The sequence below is a fragment of the Penicillium hordei genome, assembly GCF_028827395.1.
Source record: "Penicillium hordei strain IBT 12815 chromosome Unknown utg000005l_segment0_segment0, whole genome shotgun sequence".
Classification (NCBI taxonomy): domain Eukaryota; kingdom Fungi; phylum Ascomycota; class Eurotiomycetes; order Eurotiales; family Aspergillaceae; genus Penicillium; species Penicillium hordei.
In genome coordinates this window covers 4,150,111-4,175,972 of record NW_026623146.1, presented here as the reverse complement: position 1 = coordinate 4,175,972, position 25,862 = coordinate 4,150,111, and the positions used below count along the sequence as shown (strand labels likewise).

General features: G+C 46.3%; 9 protein-coding genes across 9 annotated transcripts; 6 read left to right on the top strand and 3 right to left on the bottom strand.

Annotated features, from left to right (window-relative positions):
• Positions 1-449: 449 nt before the first annotated feature.
• On the top strand, positions 450-1,346 carry N7537_010415 (uncharacterized protein; the record flags this gene model as incomplete). The annotated part of the gene is made up of 2 exons (XM_056901469.1): positions 450-835; positions 926-1,346. 2 exons carry the CDS (start codon positions 450-452, stop codon positions 1,344-1,346), a joined length of 807 nt encoding a protein of 268 aa, XP_056750137.1.
• A 4,955-nt stretch (positions 1,347-6,301) lies between these two features.
• N7537_010414 (uncharacterized protein) lies at positions 6,302-6,903 on the bottom strand (the record flags this gene model as incomplete). Its single annotated transcript, XM_056901468.1, has 2 exons — positions 6,302-6,390; positions 6,411-6,903. The coding sequence occupies 2 exons, from the start codon at positions 6,901-6,903 to the stop codon at positions 6,302-6,304; spliced, it is 582 nt and encodes a 193-aa protein (XP_056750136.1).
• A 1,056-nt stretch (positions 6,904-7,959) lies between these two features.
• Positions 7,960-10,541, top strand: N7537_010413 (uncharacterized protein; the record flags this gene model as incomplete). The annotated part of the gene is made up of 2 exons (XM_056901467.1): positions 7,960-8,062; positions 8,128-10,541. The coding sequence occupies 2 exons, from the start codon at positions 7,960-7,962 to the stop codon at positions 10,539-10,541; spliced, it is 2,517 nt and encodes an 838-aa protein (XP_056750135.1).
• Positions 10,542-12,132: 1,591 nt separating this feature from the next.
• N7537_010412 (SUR7/PalI family protein) lies at positions 12,133-13,108 on the top strand (the record flags this gene model as incomplete). The annotated part of the gene is made up of 4 exons (XM_056901466.1): positions 12,133-12,175; positions 12,254-12,771; positions 12,822-12,966; positions 13,056-13,108. 4 exons carry the CDS (start codon positions 12,133-12,135, stop codon positions 13,106-13,108), a joined length of 759 nt encoding a protein of 252 aa, XP_056750134.1.
• A 2,155-nt stretch (positions 13,109-15,263) lies between these two features.
• Positions 15,264-15,528, bottom strand: N7537_010411 (uncharacterized protein; the record flags this gene model as incomplete). Its single annotated transcript, XM_056901465.1, has 2 exons — positions 15,264-15,431; positions 15,463-15,528. The coding sequence occupies 2 exons, from the start codon at positions 15,526-15,528 to the stop codon at positions 15,264-15,266; spliced, it is 234 nt and encodes a 77-aa protein (XP_056750133.1).
• Positions 15,529-15,696: 168 nt separating this feature from the next.
• On the bottom strand, positions 15,697-17,595 carry N7537_010410 (uncharacterized protein; the record flags this gene model as incomplete). Its single annotated transcript, XM_056901464.1, has 3 exons — positions 15,697-16,045; positions 16,344-16,501; positions 16,567-17,595. 3 exons carry the CDS (start codon positions 17,593-17,595, stop codon positions 15,697-15,699), a joined length of 1,536 nt encoding a protein of 511 aa, XP_056750132.1.
• A 769-nt stretch (positions 17,596-18,364) lies between these two features.
• Positions 18,365-18,622, top strand: N7537_010409 (uncharacterized protein; the record flags this gene model as incomplete). The annotated part of the gene is made up of 1 exon (XM_056901463.1): positions 18,365-18,622. One exon carries the CDS (start codon positions 18,365-18,367, stop codon positions 18,620-18,622), a length of 258 nt encoding a protein of 85 aa, XP_056750131.1.
• A 358-nt stretch (positions 18,623-18,980) lies between these two features.
• N7537_010408 (uncharacterized protein) lies at positions 18,981-19,559 on the top strand (the record flags this gene model as incomplete). The annotated part of the gene is made up of 1 exon (XM_056901462.1): positions 18,981-19,559. One exon carries the CDS (start codon positions 18,981-18,983, stop codon positions 19,557-19,559), a length of 579 nt encoding a protein of 192 aa, XP_056750130.1.
• Positions 19,560-24,345: 4,786 nt separating this feature from the next.
• On the top strand, positions 24,346-25,502 carry N7537_010407 (uncharacterized protein; the record flags this gene model as incomplete). The annotated part of the gene is made up of 3 exons (XM_056901461.1): positions 24,346-24,380; positions 24,430-24,710; positions 24,766-25,502. 3 exons carry the CDS (start codon positions 24,346-24,348, stop codon positions 25,500-25,502), a joined length of 1,053 nt encoding a protein of 350 aa, XP_056750129.1.
• Between the last annotated feature and the right edge of the window lie 360 nt (positions 25,503-25,862).

Sequence of the window (25,862 nt, the reverse complement as noted above, 5' to 3'; positions counted from 1 at the left end):
ACTAGTGGCTAAGGTTGGTGCTGTACTATACATCCATCTAGAAGAAGGCCAAATCCAGGATATTCGAATAATAGGTGTGTTCTTGGTGACCGATTTTCAAGGGAGAAAAATAGAATTCCGCTTTTGATGAGGCCGGAATTTCTCAGCTGTTGCCATTTAGAGCGAACCTTCATTATCTTGAAGCCATGGAAGAAGATAGGGCTCTAAATAGCTCCTCTTGGGAAAGGTAAACTAGGTCTCTATAATAAAGATGCTGGCAGTCATTTGTTTATGAGGAGGCTAGAATAGAAGATAGCCAACCTTAAGTAAATATCAAGAAAATTGAGGGAGCGTCTTTTGGCTTCCTTAACTTCATGGGAGCTCGCACTAGATATATAAATAATCAGGACGTGTGAAACCGATTGATTTGTCGGTTATCTGCTCTATTGACGACTTTCTTCGCCGGCATGATGGTTCGATCATTAAAATCTCTTCGAACTTGGATTCAACAACGAAATAATACAGATACGATTGAAGACCAGCGCATGAGTCAAGCGGGATTCCATGCAACCTCGGGAAATGAAACCTCATACACAAGGATGCTCAAAGAAGAGGCGCAGATGAACTGGATTTATAACCTCCTCGCCAGCGGAGCAAACTGGGTTCTGCTCGCCGGCTATTTGGTTATTCCTGGCACTTTTACCTCTTTGAAGAAATCGAATAGCGTGGAAAAGACATTGGAAAAGAACAACGCAGGGCGGGTACTCCTTAACACGATCCAAAATCCGCCACTTCTTGTATTCTCCTGCCTATTCCTAATAACTGGTGCGACGGTCTTGGGGTGGCTATTCAACAGGTACAAGGCTAATTACTCCTGGCTGACTAATAAACTCTTTATGTAAGGCAGTCCCGAGAAATAAACCAACTAGAACTGATTGAATGGCAGGCCAGCATCCTTGAATGCAGCGGCTGGGTTGTTGACTACGATCGTAAATGTTTGCGCTTCACAAGAGGGAGTCTGGTCAGTCATGGCCGTTGTGACAACTATTGTCACAGGAGCCACCCTGGTGATTTGTCTGGGTCTTTCTCTCTTTTACAAGTTCTTTAAGTTGCGAAAGGTGATTCAAAGCGACGCATGCCGGACCAGCTATTTTGAGGTATTCTGGGTGCGTGAGGATTGCCTTCGTCATGTGCTTGGTGAAGTCAAAGAGCCGGATCGTGGCATTCGGTTCTGCATTGGAAACGACCAATTCAGCAGAGCACAGAGTCTAGCACCACTTTTAAGCTCACTGCTCCAATATTGCTGGCTGTCTGACCAGAGGACAGACTCGGTGTGGGTGGAGATACGAGCTGACAATGAAGGGTAGGTCTTACATTAATAGAAATCTCTCCGGAAGACCTCTGGTGCTAATGTTACACCAGATTCTTACCTATTTTACAAAAAGATGCCTTCATACAAAAAAGCAAAATCAAAATTTCGCGTGAGAATTATGTTATCATGGAATTCTCACGAGACTCTGAGACTCTTCCTGCCGGGATGTCTCCTACGTCTGGTATTAAGGGGCACAAAAACGACAGTGTTGGCCCCGTCCAGAATTTTTAACATATAAATTTAACATACAGATTTAAACCATTTCAGACAGTAATTGATGATTTGGTTGGAGTACTGGAATTGCAGTCAGCGCATGTCCTTGCTTGCGCCTATGGATTCATCTTCTATGAACGGCCGGAAATGTGGAAGGATGATTCTAGTTTGGGGACGGCAAAGCCGACCACGAACACTCTTCGGCTCATTTACGTAGGCTGCGCAGGAAAATCAATTCGGCCCTTGCTTCCATAACTCGATAACTCGATCGTTTAACATGCCATATATCTCACCGTTGGCACGTAGCAATAGTATAGAATATTCATATCCTTCTGCATCGGGCACTCATAAAATGAGAACACTGTCATTAAAGGCTCATCGCAAGAGAGACTTTGTATGTACCAACTAGAGAATTAATGTGTTATTTCTGTTTAAATCTAACAGGAGGCTGGTCGTTTACGACCTAATATCAGTGACAAGTTTCAGAGAATCATGGCCAAGGCTAGATATGTCACTGAATCACCAAAGGCTGCTCTGTTCTAATCCGTTGAGTTATTATAATAACGACAGACAATTGTTGTCTAAGATGGATCGAAATAAGTTTCACCAGTTGCAAGCAGAAATTCTTTCTCGAACACTCTTTCGCAAAACGAGATGCATCAGCAGCAACAGTAGTAGATTTTATTTACCCCGACCTCTCGCAAAGTTCGGTTCTAGATTAGGTCGAGTACGGAGTCGTATTTTGGTCTAGGGGTTAAATTAACTCGCAAAGCAATACGCAGGCCACAGCCTTATCTTTATCCGTGTATGTACATGTAGAGTGATCCACTTCCTGAAAGCGAACTTAGAGCATCGTACAGGCCTATCGTGGCCTGGTTGCCGCTCACGTTGTTAGACTGCTTTCATGGTGCGCGCCTCTGGAACAGTTGGGACGCCTCAGCGAAGTTTAGCACGGCCTTGACCGTCCTAGGTCGCGAGATAGTGTCTGGTTTACCTCTATTACCTTCAGTTGAGCCTCCCAGCAGACTCGACACGCTGCTAAACGCATACCCAGCTTCACTCCTTAACTTCTGTCGGATTTCCCTCAATTTGGGTGGTCTACCAGCACGTGGGTGACTGTTTCTTGCGTGCCGCACACGCACTCATCATTGTCGCGGAAGCCGAACGTCTTGGTATAGGTGGATAGCTAATTATGGCCCGTGCGGAGCTGTGTCAGCAGGTACGCCCGGCCCCTGGGGAAATTCCTATACAGTCTCCTGGTGTAGGCTGCCGGTAGAGTGCTGTCAACTTTTTCGCAGGTGATCGCCTTTAGTGGATGAGTCTCATTCCTGCCTCCACTGAGCGCGGATGTTGTCGCGAATGAGCGCCTTCGTCCTTGTCAGCTAAAAGTGGAAGGGGTGTGTTTTGCTGGGGCTTGCCGCGGCCTTGGCTAGACGGTCTGCTGCGTCCTTCCCTGGGTTGTCGCAATGTCCAGGTATCCATTAGAGACGGCACGTGATTCTCTTTGCTTGAATCTCTGTGGCTGCCTGCAGGATCGGGTGGATAAGGCATTGTCCTGATTTGTTACCTGGGTTCTAAATTGCTTGCAACGCTGACCTGCTGTCGCAGAGGATTGTTGCCATTGTTGTTCCATTTATGCATGTTGATATCCAGCGTGCCGTTGATACGGCTCTTCACGAACGAATCAATAACCCCAACTTAGCGGGACTTCGGAATCACCTCCATTGGCTGGCTAGTGAGTGTGGCTTTAAAGCGCCCGCCAAAGCTCAAAGCCAACATGTCGAATTTTTCCGAGCTATGCCATTTGATTTATGCCTGATAATGAAGATGTCGGCATGGAGAGACGAAGCGGAAAACCATTTAGAGACTCAAAGGACGCTGCGCGATTCGCGCTCTCAAGAGTCATTAGAGGTGTTTCCCATTACCAGCGGTCAGTGCAGCCTTTGTGCGATGTTCTGCACTTTCATGCCTTCTTGGCGAACTTTAATGCTGGATTGGCAGAGAGTCCATTCTTATCTCCACATCACATCCCAACCACCCCAATTGCGCTGCGGATCTGTGATCGGTCTCAGTTAGTCGAAGGTGTGTCATCTTGACTAACAATCCTGTGATCCTGCTCGCAAGAGAACGGAGCGGATAGCTTAGTGATCAAGGAATCGTAAATGGAAAAGTGATTTGACCTTGTTCCACGGCCTGGCTGTTGGGATGATCTCCACCCAAGGCTACGCTGACTTAACACGGGCAACTATCAATCAAACCAGAGTTAGTAGTACCCTTGGATGCTTTCAGCAAGGGGTCAGGATAACTTTTCTATGGCTGGGTATCTTGCGATTTGCATTCCAAAAAATTATAGAGTTCTTTGTTGCGGTTCAATACCTGGTACAGTATTACTATTTAGCTTCATTTTCCATTTGCTTGGCATGGGAGTGAACTTATAGTTTCTTTGAAACTTTACCCGATTTGTCCTGTCTCCGTACTATCTATCCAGTCAACCCTTTGCCTCTCATTCTCAGAGAGTAAATATCGCATATTTCCAGAAGATTCGTCATCTTTCTTCTCGCCGTCTGAAATTCCTCCTTAGAAAACGCCACAAGTAATTCTCGATCTGCCCGGCAACTTCCTGAGTACGCTTGTTCTTGGCAGAGCTGGATATTGCTAGTTTGTAGTTGCTGATATGCCTCCCGCAATAGCCCACATTCTGTCAATTTTGCGACGTACAACTCCCATAAGTGACGATAACTTTCTATAAGTTGATTCGCTTGGGTAGGACATTCTGATGGATTGTGATTCAGAGACTCCATCGTCAAACAGAGGAGAATAATGTGTTCCACTGGGTCTTTCAAATCTACGACCTGAGCGAACGCTATAAACTTGAGTGGCTTTTTCACCACAACCAGTGCAACCGCTGTTGGTACTCCGAAAGATTAGAACTTACAGTCTTTCATCAATAGGATGTCTTCAAGCTTTGGGTCTTTATGCGGCGTGAGCGTGGTGAGATATCTTCTCCTGTGTGAGAAATTTCGTGATTGATATTCAAGTGAAACCATGCTCCAGAGGGCATATATGCATTATTACGAGGTCCAAACATAACACAGCGGAATTGCTTTGGTTGCTGGAAGTATATATGATCAGTTGCGGGCTCACCTTTTGTGGAGCTTTATTCCAAATTCGAGAATAGGCCTCGCTAAAAATATCTAGAGGGCAGGTAAGAGCCCGCCCTCGCCCGGCCCTCACTTACATAAAACTTTGCGACTGTTTTTGATTTACCTGTATAATTCTACAGAATCACCCTCATGGATTACCGTTATCAAACAGTGTTTTCGTTTCAACATTAGGTTTACGAGATAATTTTCTACATGCGCTCAGAAATTCGAAAAAACTTACTTTTATTCTGATTAACCATATTAGGTAATGGTATAATTACACAATTGTAATATCTTAAGATATTGTGGTGGTTCATTATTATAGAAATCTACAGTTCTGTAGTATCGGTGCCGAGAAATATATATTCTTTATGTCGGCAGGTGATACATTCTTTACATTATATTGATCGATCGAGGAAGCAGGCCTAATTTGAAAGGAACATTGAATTTGTTTGTTAGTTAGCATAAGTAAATTCTTTAGTACAAAGTAGGTTTCATCCATCTATCTAAGTTCTACCTATCGTCTAGTTCCCCACAGTACGAAAGATCATTCAGTTAATAATGTCCCATTTATCTCTATATTCGGATACCTACCCACCATCTCTTTATGAAGGGGATACGATTGACAGTCTCTCCTTTCCGAACAACCAATTCCATACTCCTGATATCTTAAAAAGCCAGCAAATAAGTGAATTAGTATCCGGTTCCAGGTTTCTTACGCTAATTGCCACCCCTTCGGTTCCTCCCTCACTCGAGCGTGTTGGTCCTGGTCGATCTATCGAATTCGTTCTATACTCCGATATATTAAAGGAGATTTGTCTCTTGGTGGTGAGAGATTGAGTTTGGGCGCAAGAAACGGCTTCACTGGAGTGGCCGTATATTGAGGGCGGGCAAAAGACCAGCCCGACCCGCGGGCGGGTACGAGGTCTATTTGAGAACACCTACTGACTTTGAGTTTAGTAGTACCATACCCCTTAAACATTGCTTTGGCCATGCCTAGTATTATCCTCTTAAAATAATTGCAGGGCTTTGTGGACAGCTTGAACGACAGCACTGATATTGACGGATCACTTGAAGCCTTCTTCGGGGACAGTAGGAATAGCTACCTAGGAATCAATCCAGATATTTCATATGGGGAACCCACCAGAGCCATCACGTGAAGCACCACGTATAATTGCATCTGACAGGTATGGCGAGCGTACTGGTAAATTCACACGATGGTAAAGTTCTCTTCCGAATTGATATCGTACCAGGTGGGGCCATCTGGCGAGTGGGTGTTATGCTTGTCGCCTTTGCCTTCTTCGCCTCAGAGCTAATGTCCTTTTCAAATACTTTTACATTCTATGAGCAGAATATGAGTAACTACACAGTTTCAATATTGAGTAAACCGACAAACTATGGCTCAAGATAGTGGCCAATCCGTAATGAACACAATGTGCATGAGCAAAATCATAAGGAAGCCGCCCAAATGCTCCACCTTTTCATTAGCATAATGCCTAGTTTAATGGTCTCTGAGTTAGTCTTCTCCATGAGGTCTTTTTTCAAATTATCCGGAATACACTTTGCCACCAGAGGAAGGGCACGAATAATGCCACTATACCCCGGGTGCTTCTCCGAGAGGCCTTCCAATAACGAGTCCTGCGTTCCATAGTTTGGAAGATCCATTTGCTCTCTGAGATGCTGCTGTAGTATTTGTAGCTTACTTTTCATGCGATTTTTCACATTGCCATGGGAGTCATTATGGATCACGGCCTTTGAACGAGCTTTGGTTACCGCGTTGCGACCTATGGGCCTGTTGGGGTAACAAAGTGCGATCGGAGATGATCCTGTCGTAGTTGAATTGACCAGTTCTTGGGCACCGTGTGGGAGTTGCATTTTTCTATTATCTGAATGTATATCCTTGCTCTGACTTAGTTGGAGGAAATAAAGAACCTTCTTGCTGAATTCCGAAACTGTCATGGCCTGCAGCTCAACCTCATCCACGCCCACGTGTCCCATGGGGCCGTATATGGTGCCATATTGTTTCCCTGATGGGTCTAGCGACAAAGGATAGTCATCACAATGAAACAAGGATTGCATTGGGTCAATCACATTGGCCGCTGCAAGAGGTACGTTAGAGTGATGAAGGCTTTGGGATGGCTCGTAGTCTGCTGGAGAAGAGGTCGGAGATGTCTGGCTTCGGGTAGTGCCTTCCATTGGAGGTAGGATGATAGGAGAGTCGCCGAGGCTCAAGATCCTCCTATAGGTAAAATGAAATAGTGTGCCTACTAGTGATTTACATGATTTATACGTTACGCTAGCGTTCTGTTGGTATTTATTTAATCCCATTTTTGCTAACCAGCCAAAGGAGTTGGTTTGTCGGCAGACCAACCCCATAAAGGGTTGCCTTGTTCAGATAGTTTAGTGAGGGACCAGTTTACAAGGGCCCAGCTTTTAACATGGTTCAGCGAAATCTTTGTAGCGCCGTCATCTTTGTAGCGCCGTCAAGTAATAAATACAACGATCACAGAAAAACACCTCCATGATTTCTTGGCCCATATTTCCTAGCCGTTAAATTTGATCTGGCCGTTACATTTTGATGGATTCTTTGAATTCCCATGCATTCATATAACGTCGAGTTTGTACAAAAACCGTCAACTGCCATAGAGCCGACCAATGTTTGTAGGATGTTCGTTGAAAGTTTCATATCTCAAGTTGGCACTGTCCTGCTTTACTCGCAGTAAGTTTATTTGAACACCTTGTTTATCATAATTGATTAACAAGAGAAAAATAAATGAAAAAAAAAAGGTTCAAGAAGAAGGGATTCCGCATTCGACACGCGCGAATTTGACTGAAGCCACGCTCGTAGTTATTGAGGGTTTGATGATACACAGTCGAATAAAAAGAGTTTGTAGCCCAACGCCACTTCGGGGAGGATCTGATGGTTACAAGAGTTCAAAACGCTCCGCGCAGTTGATGCAATTGCGGTGCACATGTGCAGCAAGTTGGTCGGAGGTGATTAATTCGAAGTTCGTCTTATAGTCAAACGACTATTAGCGCAACCTTCTCTAAACAGGGACCTCCTCGTCGTCTAGTATATATCATCACGAAATACCGCTTTTTCTTCCTCTATTTCAGGTATAGATATCTACCGCAAAGCCTCTGCGAGACTTCTAACCTTTTCACTGGAATAATCATCACTTGAATATTTGTCTCCACGTAAAGGCACACTATCTTCACAAGATCACGCTACATTCTTCATTTTTAGAATTTATGATGGAGAGCATTGAGGAGGATTTCGTCCATTCCCAATATGGCCATGGATACTTTGCGGATGTGGATGCTATTCGTGAACAAGAGTACCCTCTTCTCAATGGTATTGCCTAGGCTTTAATGTTACTTGGTTCTTCTGTACTAACTCCCTTCTTTCACGGCTTGCAGGAACAACTTATCTGGATCACGCCGGAACAACGCTCTATGCAAAATCGTTGATCGAGTCATTCTCGGGTGATATGATATCCAATCTCTTCGGAAATCCCCATTCGATGTCTGTATCATCACATCTGTCTACAAAGCGGACAGAAGACGTGCGACTCCGGGTACTCCAGTTCTTCAATGCAAGCCCCGATGAGTTTGATGTGGTTTTTGTGGCGAATGCGACAGCAGCTATCAAGTTGATCGGGGAGACTTTTCGAGATTCTGACCGCAGAGGGTTTTGGTATGGGTACCACGTTGATTCCCACACCAGTGTGATTGGTGTTCGAGAACTCGCGGCCATGGGCTGTCAATGTTTTGGTGATGCCAATGTAGACACTTGGATCTCAGAGCTAGGCACAGCTCAGTCTACAATCCCCAAGTTGTTTGCCTTTCCAGCTCAATCAAACATGAACGGTCGACGTCTCCCACTTCAGTGGTGCGGCCAAATCCGTTCCGCTGCCAATGAAGGAGGGAATGTATTCACCTTGCTTGATGCCGCCTCGTTTCTATCTACTGCTCCTCTTGACCTAAGTGAAGCAGCTACCGCACCGGATTTTACGGCTCTCAGTTTTTACAAAATCTTTGGGTTTCCTGATTTGGGGGCTTTGATTGTTCGAAAAAGCACTGCATCCGTACTTGAGCGACGGAAGTTTTTTGGCGGGGGTACAGTGGATATGGTGATTGCGGCCGGAGCGCAATGGCATGCCAAAAAGGAAACCTCAATCCATGAGCAGCTTGAGGACGGCACCCTTCCGTTCCACAGCATTATTGCACTTGACGCTGCCCTTGAGACGCACAAACGTCTGTACGGATCAATGTCGAATATATCTGCGCATACTGGGTTTCTCGCTCAGCGGGTCTATGACCGACTCTCCGCATTGAGACACTTCAACGGTACGAAGGTCTGTCGGATTTACCAATCAAGCTATGGAAACTTCGCCCTCCAAGGCCCGATTATCGCTTTTAATATGAGAAATAGTCACGGGGAGTGGATCCCTAAGTCCAAAGTAGAGAAACTGGCAACGGTACGGAATATTCAACTGCGTTCTGGTTCAGTTTGCAACCCTGGAGGAACGGCCATGTCTCTCGGATGGGCAGGTGAAGACCTACGTCGTCATTATACCGGTGGCTTACGCTGCGGCGATGACCATGACGTGTTGGATGGCCGGCCAACTGGCATTTTGCGCGTTAGCATAGGAGCAATGACCAATTTGAAGGATATAGAGTCACTCACAGACTTCATCGAGGAGTTTTATGTGGAAAGATTCCCTCCTTTGGTTCCATTGAGTCCTCAGATGGATGAGAAAAGCTTAGTCGCCCCTCAATTTTATGTTGAGAGTCTGACGATATTTCCCATCAAAGGCTGTGCCGCCTTCAAGATTCCTGAAGGCAAGCGTTGGGAGGTCAGAAAAGAAGGGCTTGCATGGGACGGGGAATGGTACCTTGTTCATCTGGTGACCGGTTTTCCCTTGAAACAAAAAGAATATCCTCAGATGGCTTCTATATATCCGTTCCTTGATATGGAACGCGGCATACTTCGCGTCACCTGCAGCCCCAAGGTCATAAATGGTCCATTCAGCCTCGAAATTCCACTTATTTGGGACGCCAGAAGTGCTAGTGTTATGAGTTCACCAGTGCGCTCGAGCTGTCGAAAAGGAGTCTCCAGTGCATACGAGGATAGCTCATGTCTTCGTGCCTACGCATCGCCGGTGGTCTCGGCATTCTTTACAGAGCACCTAGGTGTATCTTGTACCCTCGCGCGAATCTCTTCACTTGGTGTAAACGTCGATATAAAGCCACCAAACCTGGCTAGTATCTGGAAGAATCGGTTCCGGAGGTTAGCTAACTTGAGGTCTTTTTCGCGTGCAGACCGAATACCGCACCAAAATTGTCAAAAATATGTGCTCGTATCAAACGAAATGTCTGTTTTGATTGTATTCAGGTCTTCAATCAACTGCCTCAACGAAACAATCAAAGTAAACACCAAGCATACCTCTGGCGTGAGCAAGGCGATCGGTGCAGACATGTTTAAGAGCAACATCGTTGTTGCTGAGCGGGTCTGTCCGTCAGCTCGTGCCGAACAACCCTATGCCGAAGACCACTGGTCATCTGTTCGCATTGGGCAAGACCAGCTCTTATTTGATACCCTTGACCCTTGCCAGCGCTGTCAGATGCTATGCGCTGACCAGCTTACCGGAGCACAACGTAATGAAATCTTGGATGCGCTGCCCAGGATGCGAAAGGTCAATGGGAGAGTCCAGTTCGGTAGATATGCGACAATGTCGACAAAGGATGGTGGGAACGCTGAGAGAAATATTCCAGCCAGCGGGACTATTATGGTGGGGGATGTTGTGTTGCCATCAAATCAGAACAACTAGGCACCATCAGGTATTGTTCCTCTCATTTTATAGGATCTCTCGTCATTAGCGTCCATACTCAAATATATGCTAATGATCATCAAAAGTCCACCGGCTCTATCCAAAAATGACATAATGTCCTAGCTTTAGTGCCCCGGGCTGCTGAAGAGGGGTTAATGCAATCAATAATAGTACCATGATTCCGCTTGAGGTGATCCCATATGGATTCGTCGGAATCATAACTGCGATGGTCATTCAAGCTCTGAGAAGGGTTGCAGCCAAAGCAATATCAAATATGCCCATGTGCATCAGTTTGTGCGGGCCGCCCGTGGCGTCCGATGAAACTAACATGGTAACGACGAATATGCTCAATCACGTCCTGGAGGTCCACCATATCTTCCGCATTCTCCGTGCATACCAACATTTTGCTAATATCTCAAAGTTATTTGGGTTGTGAATGGCGAAGATTATATATGATCATTCACTTACTGCTGAAGAAATTGATTACTATTGATGCAGATCTTCAGACAGGAAACTAGCCTAGCAAGGTGACAATTTGATTTAGACATTTCCTTCTTCTCTTTTCTGAAGGGGGTATACTAACCTGTGACAATATAATGACGAGGTAAGCCCTACTATGTACAGCTATGAAGAGTCTTAGGCTTTGCATGACATAGATTCGTATGAACCTCATGACTCGTGAAATGTAGTTTTTGTATTGACTTATAAATAATTTATCCATGCCACAATAACCTCTTCAGGCTAGAGTTGTAAAAGCCCATTTATTACATTATTACCTAGTTGGGCGTATTTCTCCGGGGATTCTAGGTTGCTACTGTGATTCTAGGCACGCTATACCCTTCTTACGGGTCTCATTAGCCGGTCTTGTATTATTACATGTCCATACAAAACAATGTGCTTTATATTATAATGTGATTAGGGTTATAAGAGCATGCCTATGATCCCGGCATAGAAGGCGAGGTCGGGCACCACTGTAATTAATTTCCTCAGACCAACTTGCTTTGCCATCCAGGCAACCGGTCCCATGAACAGCACTCCTATTTATCCTGTTCTGGATATTGTCATCTCATCTCCAACCTGAAACTAGCTTCGTTCAAGGTAGATAATTATATCGGCTCGCAAGACCGCAACCTCAACGCTGCCTTACCCAAAAATGAGAGGGGTGGCTACTCAAAGATATGCCAGAAAATATGTGGCTTTGAAAGCATTGAATCTCTATGGTATGCTTGCACATGCTTTGCAAGGCACTCGTATATGTGTTGGGGGTCACAATGGAGAGGCCGATGCCATTGAATTATAATGTAGATGTTGAATGCGAAAATTATTTCCAACTGATGGCTTTGCGGGGCTTCATTATTTCCATAGTTAGCTACAGTCAATTCCTTATTCAAATGCTAATTCCATAAAGACCAGCCATTTCCTTCTATCCCGCAGTACTGGAGTCATTCTATTCCATTATTTATGGTCTAGATAATCCCTTCTTTTCAAAAATATCAAGTATGCTTTGGCAAAAATTAAAGTTTTTGGGGAGACTTTGTCCTTTAGCCCTTTCAACAGCGGGCTTAATCTGTCTTGCAATAGTGTTTGCCGGATGCTTTTCGCCATCTTCTTCATCCAACTTATATTTCATCAAGGTAAGTATATCGGACACATTGTTGACATCTAACTGATATGAAAGTCCTAGGTCAATTTTAATTTGACCAACTTTCCAGAACTCAGCGATCTTCATCTACGCCGAGGACTTAGCATTGCTGGTGTGGACACATCCACCGTAACGAGTGGGGCTACCGATGCTGCCAACAGCGTGACGAAGATTGCTGCGCATGAAATAGCTCAAGCCTCCGCTACGGCACAAACTACGGTTGACCAGGCCAGCGAACATCTCAAAACACTGTCCGAAGATCTGAAATTGCATCTTCCCGCATATTATGCTGTCGGGCTCTGGGGCTATTGTCAGGGTGACAACAGTACCGGTCCTTTTGCAAACTGCTCCAAGCCAAGCACTTCGTTTTCATTTAACCTGCTGGAGATCTTTGGCTCGGCATCCGCGGAGATCAACGATATTCTACTGGACAAGGATAATAAAATCCTTGCCGGCTACCATGATGTCTCACGATGGACAGTCTCAGCCTACATTATAGGTTTTGTCTTTACTAGTGCTACGATAATCATCCAAGTTTTCTTGTTTGTGTTTCCTAAAGTGAAAATATTACTCGTCGCCTCTTCTATTGTTAGTCCAACTTTGGTAGCTTTTGAAACTGTGTGCTGACTGGAATGAAGCTAGCGGCGGCCTTTATCACTGGTGCATCCATTGGGGCGACGGTGATATATGGTTTATTAACGGGTGGAATTGCAAGAGTCCTGCAGCCATTGGGAGCCCATGCTAGCCTTGGAGCCTCAACATTCACTGCAACATGGCTCGCTAGTGGGTTTTCCATTACTGCGCTACTGATATGGCTGATCGAAATCTGTTGCTGTTGTTTTTAAAATCGAGCAAAACTAACGATGAGGAAGGATGTGGATCGTTCGCTTCGCGTGCCTCGACGACTGTCTACGTCGTCCTCTAAGAATAGGCTACGGTGTGTTTCAAGCTTAGGGGTAGGCCATAGAATAAAACTGTTCATGTGCTTATATTGAAAAATCCCGGCATTGATCTAGATTACTAACAAGTGATTGCCTGTACTCTTTGCGCAACTGCAGTACTTTTCGGAGTAGATAGAGCCTGAATAATTTGGGAGATACGGCCCAGGGAACGATCTAAAAGAACAAAATAATTATAATGATATCGATTGAGTCTTTGTGAAAGGATAGTTTGGCCAAGTCTGCGTAGCCCGAAGTTCCAGAGCGTTACCTATTGATTTAACTATACAGTATGGATGGATGAATTTCATTTACCCTGACCCCTCGCAATGTAAAGTTGGATTCTAAACCACCACCCACTACGCTGGGTACGGATTCGTGTTTGGTTTAGTGATTAAATCAACTTGTAAAGCGATATGCAGGCTACTGTACAACAACTATATATATCTCTGTACGTATATCTAAAAAAACCCACTTCCTCGAAACGAACTTAGAGCCTCGTTAAGGCCTGTCGTGGCCTAATTGCCGCTCCAAATGTTAGGCTGCCCCCGTGGCGCACGACTTCGGAATCGCTGTGACGACTCTGCAAAGTTCAAGGCGGCGTTGGTCGTCCTGACTCGCGAGACGGTGTCTGATTTACCTTTCCTACCTTCACATGAGCCTCCCAGAAGACTCGATATGCTATTGAACGCACCCCCAGCTTCACTCCTTAACTTCCGACGGAATTCCCTCAGATTTGGACAGTCCACCAGCACTTGGGTAACTGTTTCTTGTGCGCCGTACGCGCAGTGGTCGTCGTCGCGGAATCGATGTGCCTTGGCATAACCTGGACAACCAGTTTTTGGATGAAGGCAGGTATGGCTTGCTGGGAAGTGGATTCGGAATACGCAAGTTCTGATTGGATTGACCGGGAACCTTTCCTACCTAGACCGCTTCCTAGGATAGTGATTTTATTCCACACAATACAATGAGACCCCAAGGGATGCGAGCATTGGAAGGTCATGCCTATGTATCTTTGACGAGTGGGAATGCGAGCATTCTATGGATTGGAAATGGCTATACCTGGTCAAGAGTAACATTTCATTATGACTGGGCGGCGGAAAGCAACATTTGCGGACAGAAAATGCTGGGGTGGGGGCTGGTAAATAAATAGGTTTATGAACAAGACTGCATGGGGAAGAGAGGGTAGTTAACCTGGTAAACTAATTTCTATGCCAACAATTATTTTTACAGTTATTCAACCGGCCTAGGCTCACAATTCCTCACAAATTTGTTTATCTGATCATATTGAGATCTAAGAGAATTGTGATGGAGTGCAAAGAATTGTTTACTCCAAACCTCGGCTTAGCAGATTGTTCACTTCATCGGATTTACACTCCACTCTCCCCTGCCATCATTTAATTACCTCTTTATTGATATGTATTGTCTGGCTCTCCAGTTGCTCCATGGAACCAACATTCGGTTGACTTAACCAGCCATCCACATTTTCCTGCCAAAATTTAATCTCCTGACTTCCCAGCCACTTGGTTGACCAGAGCAGTAGCTGGCCCTGCTTTTGTGTTTTGTTTCTTTGATTTTATCTCTCTGTGTATTTTGTTGATTTGAATCGTGTCACCCAGGCCTCTTCGGCATTCTGTTCGTACGGTACACCCCTCCCTTTGGCATTTTAATAAACATGTCTCCTGAGATAGTAAGATCCCAGGAACAAAAGTGACCGGTGCAACACAGTCCAGTGTCATTTTGAGGGTGTATATGTCATCTCAGATGTCCGTGTCGCAGCGGATCCTCGTGGGTTAGTAATTTTGTTAGTAGGCTGGCTTGAAGGCGCTTCTCCAAGCGTTCAACATCCTATCTTCGGCAGTTGAAGCGCGTCTACCATCTGCAACACGAGGTGGTTGGTGGGGTAGGTTGGCGAAAGGGGGTGATTTATGTTCGTTGGCATGGTTAGGTGGCCTCGGGTCGGCCCGTGACGATGGCGAATCGTATTGAGGCCCGTACCGCCTCTAAGTTCGGCGTCCACTTCTGATCATCGGAAGGCGACTTTCCTCCTAGGAAGAAGGATATATTTCCTCGGTGGGTGTTGGTACATTGTAGTAGTTCCGTCCGGTGCGCCGTCCATTTTTGACATCGAAATAGGAAGTGCTACACGGTCTCTCGCTTGTCCACACGCACACTGGTCTGTGTCTGCAACGTTGATTCGATAGAGATATCCGTTGAGACTTGCCATGCCGGTTCGGAGTTGAGCCAGCACGCTCGCTTCTTTCCAAGATAATCGGCCATACAGCTGCAGGGTGTGTTTGCCTGGGAGTGCTGTATCAACTCGTTTTGCGTGTCTCCCTACGTTCACTGGCAGGTCATTGCTGGGGACTGCTTGGGACCGTGCGATATTCAGTGTTGTTGACTTCATTCTCGGGACGCGTTCTTGCGGGAGAGCATCTTCTTGTGTCGCGGCTCTGGCGTGTTCTTTAGCCAGACCCCGCAGTTTACTGTCTTCGCTCGTTAAGATCCACCGGATATTAATCTGGTTTCCAATTCTTCGTAGCCTCCTCTTCAACTTATACAGTTGGCAGACGAATTACTCGACCAGCTTGTTCTGAGCCGAGCTGCTGACCGCGATCTGCATGTACACGCCTGCTCTGGCCTGGAAATCCTGCGGTTGATCAATATCGGTCTGCATGCGTTCCTCCCACGGGGATAACGTAAATAGGTTAATCGTTTCCAGTGTTTCCATGTCGATATGCTTGAGCGCATCGGCTACCTGATACAACGGTGAGCGGTGGTATCTTCTGAACTTCTTGATCCGATCTGTATTTCTGCGGAGAGGATTGGTTTCCGATAGAGTGTGTATGTCCGTCCACATCTTCACGGCCCGTCTCCAGAATCGATGCTGCGCAGTGGCAATGTGAGCCTCCGCCTCTGCTACGCTGATGCGACCGTGAGAAATGTCCCCACAATGGCTTGTGCTCCTACTCTTTGGACTCGGTTAATCGGTCCCATGGCTTTATCTTTGCACGCGTGCATCCAGACATTGGAGGCGTAGTCCACAACCGGCGCCACCGTCGAGGTGAATAGCTGCCGCGCTGATGCTGGGGTTACGCCCCGAAGTCGCCGAAGCTCCATCGCTGCTTCCAGGCCCTTGGAAGCCGCCCTTGCAATATGTTCCTTTTACTTGATTCTCATGTCCATCAACAAGCCCATGATCTTGACGTGGTCTTGGGGTACAACCGTCTGTCCTTGATGGTAAACGGATCGTGGTCCGATTCACGCGTCTTGGGAGCAAAGTGTATGATAGCTGTCTTGTCAGCTTCAAAGGTCCCTCCGCTTCTCCTCTCCCAGTCGAGGGCTTCATTGGTAATTGCTTCAATTCCTTCCCAGTTACTCTGCGCGGTTGACCCGGTCACCCATACGGTGAAATCATCCACAAAAGCGACTGCTCCTCCCTAACTATCGATTTGCCTTTGCACGGGGTCTGCGTTGATGAAGAGAAATAGGATCGGGGACAGGGGCGAGCCCTGCGGTAGCCCAGCATGTAGCAGGCTTTGGACCTCCGACAATTGCCCATTGATCTGGACGTTCGCCGTTCGTTTCGAGCGGACCGCTGTTTCCGGGCTCCAAAGTGGCTGGTCGAAAGCAAGCCGTGGGTTTCCACCGCATGTGAGATCCTTTCTGCAACTACTGATTCCAGTATCTTGCCCAGTGTCGCTAGGAGTGAGATCGGTCTCCATGCTTTTGCAATAGTGTAATTTTCTTTATTCAGTTTTTTGAGCGGTATGATCTTCGCGTGTCTCCACTGTCTTAGCAACGAGCCTTCTGCCAGCGACGCCTGGAATAGTTCAAGGACCCTGTACTTGACCGTGGGCCACGTCATCTTCCAACCTATCGCCGGCAGGCTGTCCTCTCCTGGCGCCTTCCACGATTTCGCTACAAGAAGCTGTCGTTCTACCTCCAGGGTGATGGCAAGCATTCCCACTGGCTCTCTTTGTGGTTTGATCCCTTCATCATCAATGTTGTCCGGCAGGGGTGGGAAGAATTTGGACAGCAACTCGTCTGCTTGCTCTTGATGATCCGTGGTGGTAGTCCCGTCTGCTCTAACGAGCTGCGGTAGCTTCCCGAATGCTGCGTCCTCTCCCGAATTCACGTATTTAGCGGCTTTCCAGATGTTATCGTTGTCTGCGAGAAAGTCATTCCAGTGCGTCTTCTTTTGTTTGCGGATGGCATCGTGGTATTGCTTCGCCGCACTTTGGGCAGTCTTTTCCAGGTGCGGTACTTTTCGTCCTGCCCGGCGCTCCGAGCGAATATGATTTCGCCAGTATCCTTTGAGTATTCTCATTCCAGCATCCTTCGCAATGTAAGTGTGATGAATGGTGTCAGAAAGTTGAATCAACGTTGACATCAACGTTGACACCAACGTTGAACATAAAATACCGTTGAACACCAGCGGCATGTGAGTTTTCCGCCGATAGAAGATATCCATCTGAGCTATATTGTTCCTTTGCCAATAGTAGGACTTGATTACTTGTTTCCCACTAGAAACTTGTTTCCCAATCGGCCGCGTTGGTTCACCTAATAGTGACGGTTTTGCCATGACTTAGAGACGCATCCTACTCTGGCTGTTAAACACAAGCTCAACAAAAGAGATAGAAAAGAGGTGACTACATCTTTCTGTGGACTGTTGGGTAGATTCTCAATTAACAGCAAACCGCAGTTTCCTCGAGTACAGTGGAGTGACATATCGCAAAGAGACCAAGGCAAACTACGTCGGAATGATAAATCTTCCGTCGGTGTTCGTCCAAACTTGGGAAGTGTTATGCGCAATCACGACACACATTAAGGAGGATAATAATATAATAGCAGGAAAGCAAATCCTGGGAATAAACGGGTGATTTCCGGGGATCCGTACTGAGAGATCAGACACTTCTATAGAGGCCATCTGCCTTACGCATAGGAATAGTGCTTCAACTTGGAACATTCTTATCTAGTAAAAGCCTACGTTCGCTGCCACTAAGACACCAGGTAATTAAAGGCACATAGCGCAGCTTAGTATCAGCTGGATCATTCTTTGGAAAGGCAGCATTTGCGTGAAGATCACATATAAGCTTTACAGTACCCGGAGATAATGACCTGCTTCATCTTTCTACCTCCCGCTTTTTACTTTGTTCCCTTGAGCGACACCTGCCTCAATTCTTTACACTTAATAAATCCGTTCTTTCGGGCACAACGTCTCTCCGAGTACTGCCACCGCCATGATTCGAATGCGCCTCGTCATGATTTTCCTTACCATCAGCTGGCTGGCCCTCGCCAGTCTCAGTTCGGCCACTGTACACTTGGCGGTCGTCCTGCGAGCCCGTGCAAAATCCGACCTCGTGACGCCGAGCGACTCCATTTTGGACCTCACATTTCAAAACCACATGGACAACGTCGTCGACGGCATGGTGATTGCGGCCCTGGTTTCAGCCCTGTTTTCCATCTTCGGGTTAATCCTCGTGGTCTACCCGAAGTGACTGCAAGAGAACTGCGCCGCTCGGTTTTATTACGGTTGCATTCAAATCGGCGTGAGCATGATCGTGCTCTCCTTAGGGGGTTGGATTGCCAGCCGCGTCCACGGCTTTCAGACATCTTTCGAGTTTTTTGACAGGAGCCACATTCCATATTACAAGATTATGTATTATGGATCCGTTGGCCAGGCCGCTTTCGGATCTTTACTGGTCATCGTGTCCTTTGTGCGTTTTGTCGTACGTCACTTACATGGTCACTAGCAGAGAACGCGCACCGAGCCTACAACACACTTAAAGTGGCGATTCCAACTGGCTACTAGAGTAGTCGTTCGCCCGGTTCCCGCTATCAGAAGCCATGAAAACAATGAACCTGGGGAGACTACAGGAAATCGAAATGATTGACCCTACCCCGCTACCACCGTGGCGTAAGGAGGAGATCGAATCGGAAAGGGGGATCGCGATAATAATGGCCGAGGTTGCACGGTCAACCGCGGACATCGTGGTGTACTCGGATGCCTCGGGACAAGAAGGTCATCTGGGTGCCGCAGCGGCCGTGCTGAGTGACTCACTGGAAACAATCGACAGCATACAAGTGCAAGTTGGGCCCATGGGTCGATGGTCCGTACATGCTGCCGAGCTGATTGGGATCATCTACGCCATCAACATCATTAACAAGGTCGCCCTCCGACACTGGAGAACATCCCATACACGGGTGAGATCTGCCACTATCCTCAGTGACAGCAAGTCGGCCCTGCAAGCTGTCCAAAACCCCAGAACAAGTCGGGACAACAGATCATCCATGCCATTCTCCAAGCAGCCAGGAACACCAAGACCCACAGCACGTCGATACTGTACGACTGCAGGCTGGCGACGACTCTCACCTCCCCGTGGTGCCGGCTGGGAACATGTGAATGCCTTGCCTGGGAGGTATCTGCAAAGCTAAGAAGAGTCACCACTGGCCAGCACTGTCCACTAGCTAGGGCTACGGCGGGAGCCAGAGCTCAGGGGTCAGGGGCCCTGACCCCACGCACAGGTGACAAGGGAATACTTTGAAAACCACCCGACACACGGCTGCGAAACCGATCCTACAATCAGTGGACAATAGGGTCGTGGGATAGGACACCCTTGGGGTGCTCTCGGGCTGCTCTGTTGAAAGGAGGATATCGCTGGATCTGAGGATACACGAACGACAGAGTCAAAAGCAAAATTACGAATTACACGGCACAACCCAGCATGCTTGAATCCACACAGAGAACGACGAGGTACTTTGGTTACGTTAGTGAGAGGGGCAACACTGTGTTGCTTGGCTGTTCTGGGTACAGTGCTTCCGGAAATTGGTGTCACCACATACACTCTTTTTCATTCTTTTTTTAACCCTAATGCCAAGAACACTAAGCTTGCTTTAGTATAGATCATAAACAACCCTGGTCTCTAGGTATTGTTCTGTAAAGTACCGGATAATTACATAAGCCGACTAAATGTTTAACGTAATCGGCAAACGAGCTGGCCATGTAAACGAGCTGGCCACCCCAACCAAAACGCGTCCATGAATTAACTAAGTGCCAACCAAAACGCGTCCATGATTTAACACTTAGTTAATTCAACCACCTACCATGCCACCAATTCGTTCTCGATCCTCTAGCGATTCAGCAGAGCAAGAGGGTAGAATCTTATTAGCTATCCAGGCTTTTAAGAATAAAGAAATCTCTTCAATTCGTGAAATGGCGCGCCGTTTTAACGTCCTAAGATCTACCCTTTCTACCCGTCTTAATGGTATACAAAACCGCGCGATTCCTCGCGCTAATTTATCTAAATTGACTGAAATTGAAGAGGAATCTGTTGAAAAATGGATTCTCTCTATGGATCTACGTGGAGCAGCCCCCCGGCCCTCTATGGTACGAGAAATGGCGGATCTTCTTCTTTAAAAGCGTGGAACTACCCCGGTTCTTTCGGTCGGCGAAAAATGGGTATATAACTTTCTGAAACGACGTCCTCTCCTCTCCTCCCGATTCTCGAAACGGTATAACTACGAGCGTGCGAAATGCGAAGACCCTAAAATTATCGGAGAGTGGTTTAATCTGGTTTAAAAGACAATCCTTCAATTTGGAATCGACCCTAACGATATCTATAACTTCGATAAGACCGGTTTTGCAATGGGATTAACTGCAACTGCGAAGGTTATTACGCGGAGTGAATACTACGGTCGGTGGCCGGTTTTACAACCTAGAAATCGTGAATGGGTGACGGTGGTTGAATGTACAAATGCTTCTGGATGGGTACTTCCTCCGTGTATGATTTTTAAAGGCAAAGTCTTTATTGAATCATGGTTTGACGGCGGTCTCCCGGATGATTGGCGCTTCGAAGTTAGTCCTAATGGCTGGACCTCTGATGAAATTGGACTTCGCGGGCTTGAAAAGCTCTTTATTCCGACGACTTCTTCGCGTACAAAGGGGGTATACCGGCTTTTAATACTTGATGGCCACGGAAGTCATTTAACGCCTAAATTCGACGAAGTTTGTGAGCAAAATAAGGTGATACCAATATATATGCCAGCGCATTCATCTCGTCTTTTACAACCTTTAGATATTAGTTGTTTTGCGGTGTTAAAACGTGCGTACGGTCAGATGGTTAAAACTAAGATACGGAACGGGATCAACCATATTGATAAACTTGACTTCCTCGACGTATACCCTCTCGCACGAATTGAAGCTTTTAAATCGGAGACTATTAAAAATAGCTTCGCAGTAGCCGGTTTAGTACCATTTGGACCCGACCGAGTGATTTCAAAGCTTAATATCCAGCTTCGAACCCCGACCCCCCCACCGAGCCGGGGTAGTGATTAGGACCCAAAAACCCCGTCGAACTACGTTCAATTACAAAAGCAAGCTTCGTCAATTAAAGCATTACTTCGTACAAGATCAAGGAGCCCTCTAAGTCCTCTTAATTCCGCCATAAACCAAGTTTTAAAGGCATGCCAGATCACTATGCAATCCGCCGCATTTCTCGATAAAGAAGTGAGCGATTTACGCGCCGCCAACGAGAAGTAGAAGCAAAAGCGTACTAGATCCAGAAGGCAGATACCCGCCGAAGAAGGCATCTCAGTACAAGAAGCTTCTCAATTGATCACTGAGCTAGTGGAAGTAGATAAAGCACCTCCCCCCGGCCCCGGCATACCTGGAGAACCGGCTTTGAAACCACGTACGCGGGCGCCACAAAGGTGTAGTGGGTGTAGAGAAACAGGGCATGTATATAATAGATGCCCAGCTAGATAGATGATTTTAGTGTATTTAATTTAATGGCGTTATGATTGAGATAAATGCATTTAAATTAAATATGTTATGTTGGGGTGGCCAGCTCGTTTACCGATTACGTTATTACCTGTTATGGCTTGCGACTTCGTACTGCTACCTAATCTCTCTCATAAAGTTTTCTATTCTACCATAATACATTTTTGACAACTAGTTCTCCACACTTCAGGTAGAACAGATTATGGCTCCCAACCTAGCAGAATCTACACTCGAAATGATTCGTGATATGATCCTTAGTGATGAGCTGACTGCTTCCGAAATGGCTAGAGCTGCAGGTTGCAGCAAGCGTGCAATATTTAGAATCCGGTCTAATCTGCGGCTATTCGGCGCCATCAAAGCTCCTTCCGTGACGATTACTGTCATCTTATTTCGGAGCTTTGTTCACACCACCTCGTCTTCGTGGACGAATCTGGTGTGATAATCGGATAGGGTTTAGACGAACTGGCTGGTCTCCTCTTGGAATCACGCCGGTCCAGATATCCAAATTCCATCGCGATAAAAGATACCAAATACTGCCTGCATATGCGCAAGATGGCATCGCTTTTTCTCGGGTGTTTCGGGGCTCGACTGATGAGTCCGTCTTTGAGGATTTCATTACGCAACTTCTCCATCATTGTGGGAAATGGCCAGATCCGAAGTCTGTGTTGGTCATGGATAACGCATCCTTTCATCGCACCAAGCGGATAGAGCAGATATGTTCAGATGCCGGTGTAAAGCTGGTGTATCTACCTCCATACTCTCCAGACCTGAATCCCATTGAGGAATTCTTCGCAGAACTAAAAGCCTTTATTCGCCAGCATTGGCAATCCTATGAACAGCACCCGGATCAAGGGTTCGACAAATTCCTTGAATGGTGTGTTGATACAGTCGGTGGGAAGAGGGAGAGTGCAGAGGGTCACTTTCGGAATGCAGATGCAGGTGTGACTATAGAGATGTGGTGCAGCCATCGCACCATAGAGCGCAATACAGTCTTATAGACCGGCTCGAAATAAATTCTCAATTATTCGAGTTTCGTCTGTAACCTATGCGAAGCGGTCAGCCCTTACACTATACCTATTCTTTAGCAAGAGGCATAACAGGCTTGGCCAGAAGCAAAATTTTATATTGATCAACACAATACCAAACCCGGGGTTCTCATGTCTTACCGTGAAGAGCAAGATAGATTGAGGAAAGACAAGCGCAAAGGAGGCAACGTCACTGGGATTCTCGGACCTAAAATGCTCTACTTGGTAACATTCAAATGCTAGCTGGTTAATCATTCTCAAGGTCAGCGCCGGAGCCACATGTTCCAGCCTCGAGATGTAAAATCATAGCCGAGTTTCTCGAGAAGCGACGTGAGCACCCTGGGCGGGTTATTTTCTTCTCCACGTGAGTGACCAAATACTAGTAGAGATGTTAGAAGCTTGCCATTATCAGCAATAAGGTTAAGGAACACACGCTATCCCGATTATTCGCGCTTAAAGTACCGACGACAAGTGATACACATGTTATGTTTCGCAGATAATGATACTTGAGTCACTGTTATAGTACAGTAATAGTATGGAATCGTTTTCGCAGATCTTGCGATCTTGCCAGATCGCCAGATAGATTTCCTCTCCCTCGCCAGTTTCGGTTTACCTCTTTCCCCTCATTATTCCCGAATACAGCACAGGCTAGGATGACGTGAAAAACCGGGAAAGACAGGGCAACGCTATTGCGCAGACACAAGTGCGATGACTCGCTGCTGAAATATGATATGATGACGGAAAGCTGGTGTACGAACAATGTATGGTATAAATGACCAATATTGACAACTCTAACAAAACCCGCTATTTCAACAATCTGTGCGGACCATGATGACTAACTGTAATATGCACTTTTGTATGGTATGCCTGGTACCCAATGTCACATGATGTTTGCGGTATATTACCTGGTTTCTACCATGTATTCGGACTTGGTATTCGACATATGAGACAGATACCCGATGTGGCGATATGGTACTTATGTATTCGCGTACTTGCTTGCGCGTCTGTCCCCTAGAATACTTGCATCCGGTTTTTTTACCCTTCATTTTAAATGCGGCGCGCTTACCTTTCCAGACTCAATACCGAGAACATGTCTAACTAAGTTTGGTTTGATAGTAATATGTCCACGACGACGTCTTGATCATTCGGAACATAGTTGTTCCATATTCACCTCCTGCAGTATTTCTGAGTTGTCATATCCCTTGGCTCGGCAAAGGAACCTATCATTGCTACTGTAGCCACGTACAACGATTCCCCCACCATTTACTAGTATTGTCTTGCTGTCAACCCAGGCTTTGGCTTATACCTGTGATAAATCACTTGCACGCGGCTTTCTCCCGCTTGAAATTATTCTGTCCACGTTACGTTATCTTGATACTTTATTATCAGAATTTGAGTTTCCAGGGTTCGTTGAGTAATGGCATCACGTGCAAATTTCCACCAGTTCCCCAGGTGGGCAGGTCCCTTTGCTTTGTATTTTCTGGTGCTGACATTAATGAAGCACATTCAAGGATTGCCCACTCCAGGTCATTGCTGGACCTCAAAAGACTATCTACTACATCCACCCTGGAGTTCTTTCGTTGTGCGGCTCACCAGTATTGAAGACTCGCGTCAACGATCAGTGGATCAAGAATGGTACGAGTGGGGCCATTGACTGGACAGAATTCGATGAGGACACCGTTGAATGCGTCTTGAGCTATCTATACATCGAGGATTATGACGTGCGCGGTCGAACATTTGTTGGTGAACAAATTGACGAAGGAAACGACGATGATCATATTGGTGCATTCCATAATTCCCTCTTGCTTCTATTTTCTGTTAACGAATATACATCCAGCCCGACAAGCCTTCCTCTCTACATTGGTGCCTGGCTCAAAAATCCTAAACGAAGCGCCTTCGGAACGGCCGCTAACCCCTTTGAGTCGGTGTCTACAAGCTGGTTTGCCAGCAGAGACTATGCAAACAGCCGCAGCAGCGTTCATGAAGGTGCCTATTGCTTGTGATAAGGGGCTTGGTGACATCGCTCTTATGCACGCCAAGGTTTACTGCTTTGCCCACCAGTTTTTGTTCTCCAGACTCGAGGATCTGGCTTTACAACGCCTGACGCAGCTTCTTCTCAAATGTGAGACACCAACGGACCCGTTCTTTCTGGGTCTTACGGATGCCATACGCCTCGTTTACGATTCAACACCGAAATCGAAATTGAATGATCCAGCTCGGGAACTACTTTCTCAATATGTGGCGCTCAAATACACCATACTATCAGAGGAGAGTCTGAGAGCTCTTATAGCAGAAGGGGGTGACTTTATGATTGATGTGACCCGCAAACTAACCCGGAGGATATCGATGAGTGGAACATCGACTCAATCTTTAGAAGATCATATTGATGGGCTGGAATTGAATGTTCTGAGGTTAGAGCAACAAGCTGAAAATCAAGCTTGCTTGCTCAGGCGGGCAGAGGAAGAAATCCTGGAATGGGAGAGCTGGAATCGAGGGATTTCATCAAAGTATAAGAAAGCGAGAAGGATGGTAACACCATTCGAATTCAGTGCGACTCATGAACCCTCAGCCTAAGAATGGTTTCTACTGCCTGATTGACGCTACAATACAGTTTGAAATTATATATCTGTCTATTCTCCAGCACTAACATGTGATTCAAAACCTTCTTGTCTTATTTTTCAAATATGCTATTCTATGTTCGGAGCGCATGTGATCAGATAATATACAGTGTTGTCAGTAGACTCTCAACGATGATATCTGTTTGGACGAGGATTGCAGCTAAGACTGTAGCTAAGACAGGATCTAATTGGCCTCGAGAGCGACTCCTGAGGATATAATGTTGATTCCATAATTACTATAATGAAGTAAAATAAAGTAAAACAGCTCTTGCTCGAAACTCCGCCCCAACTCCTATCTGTTACAAAATCGCATATT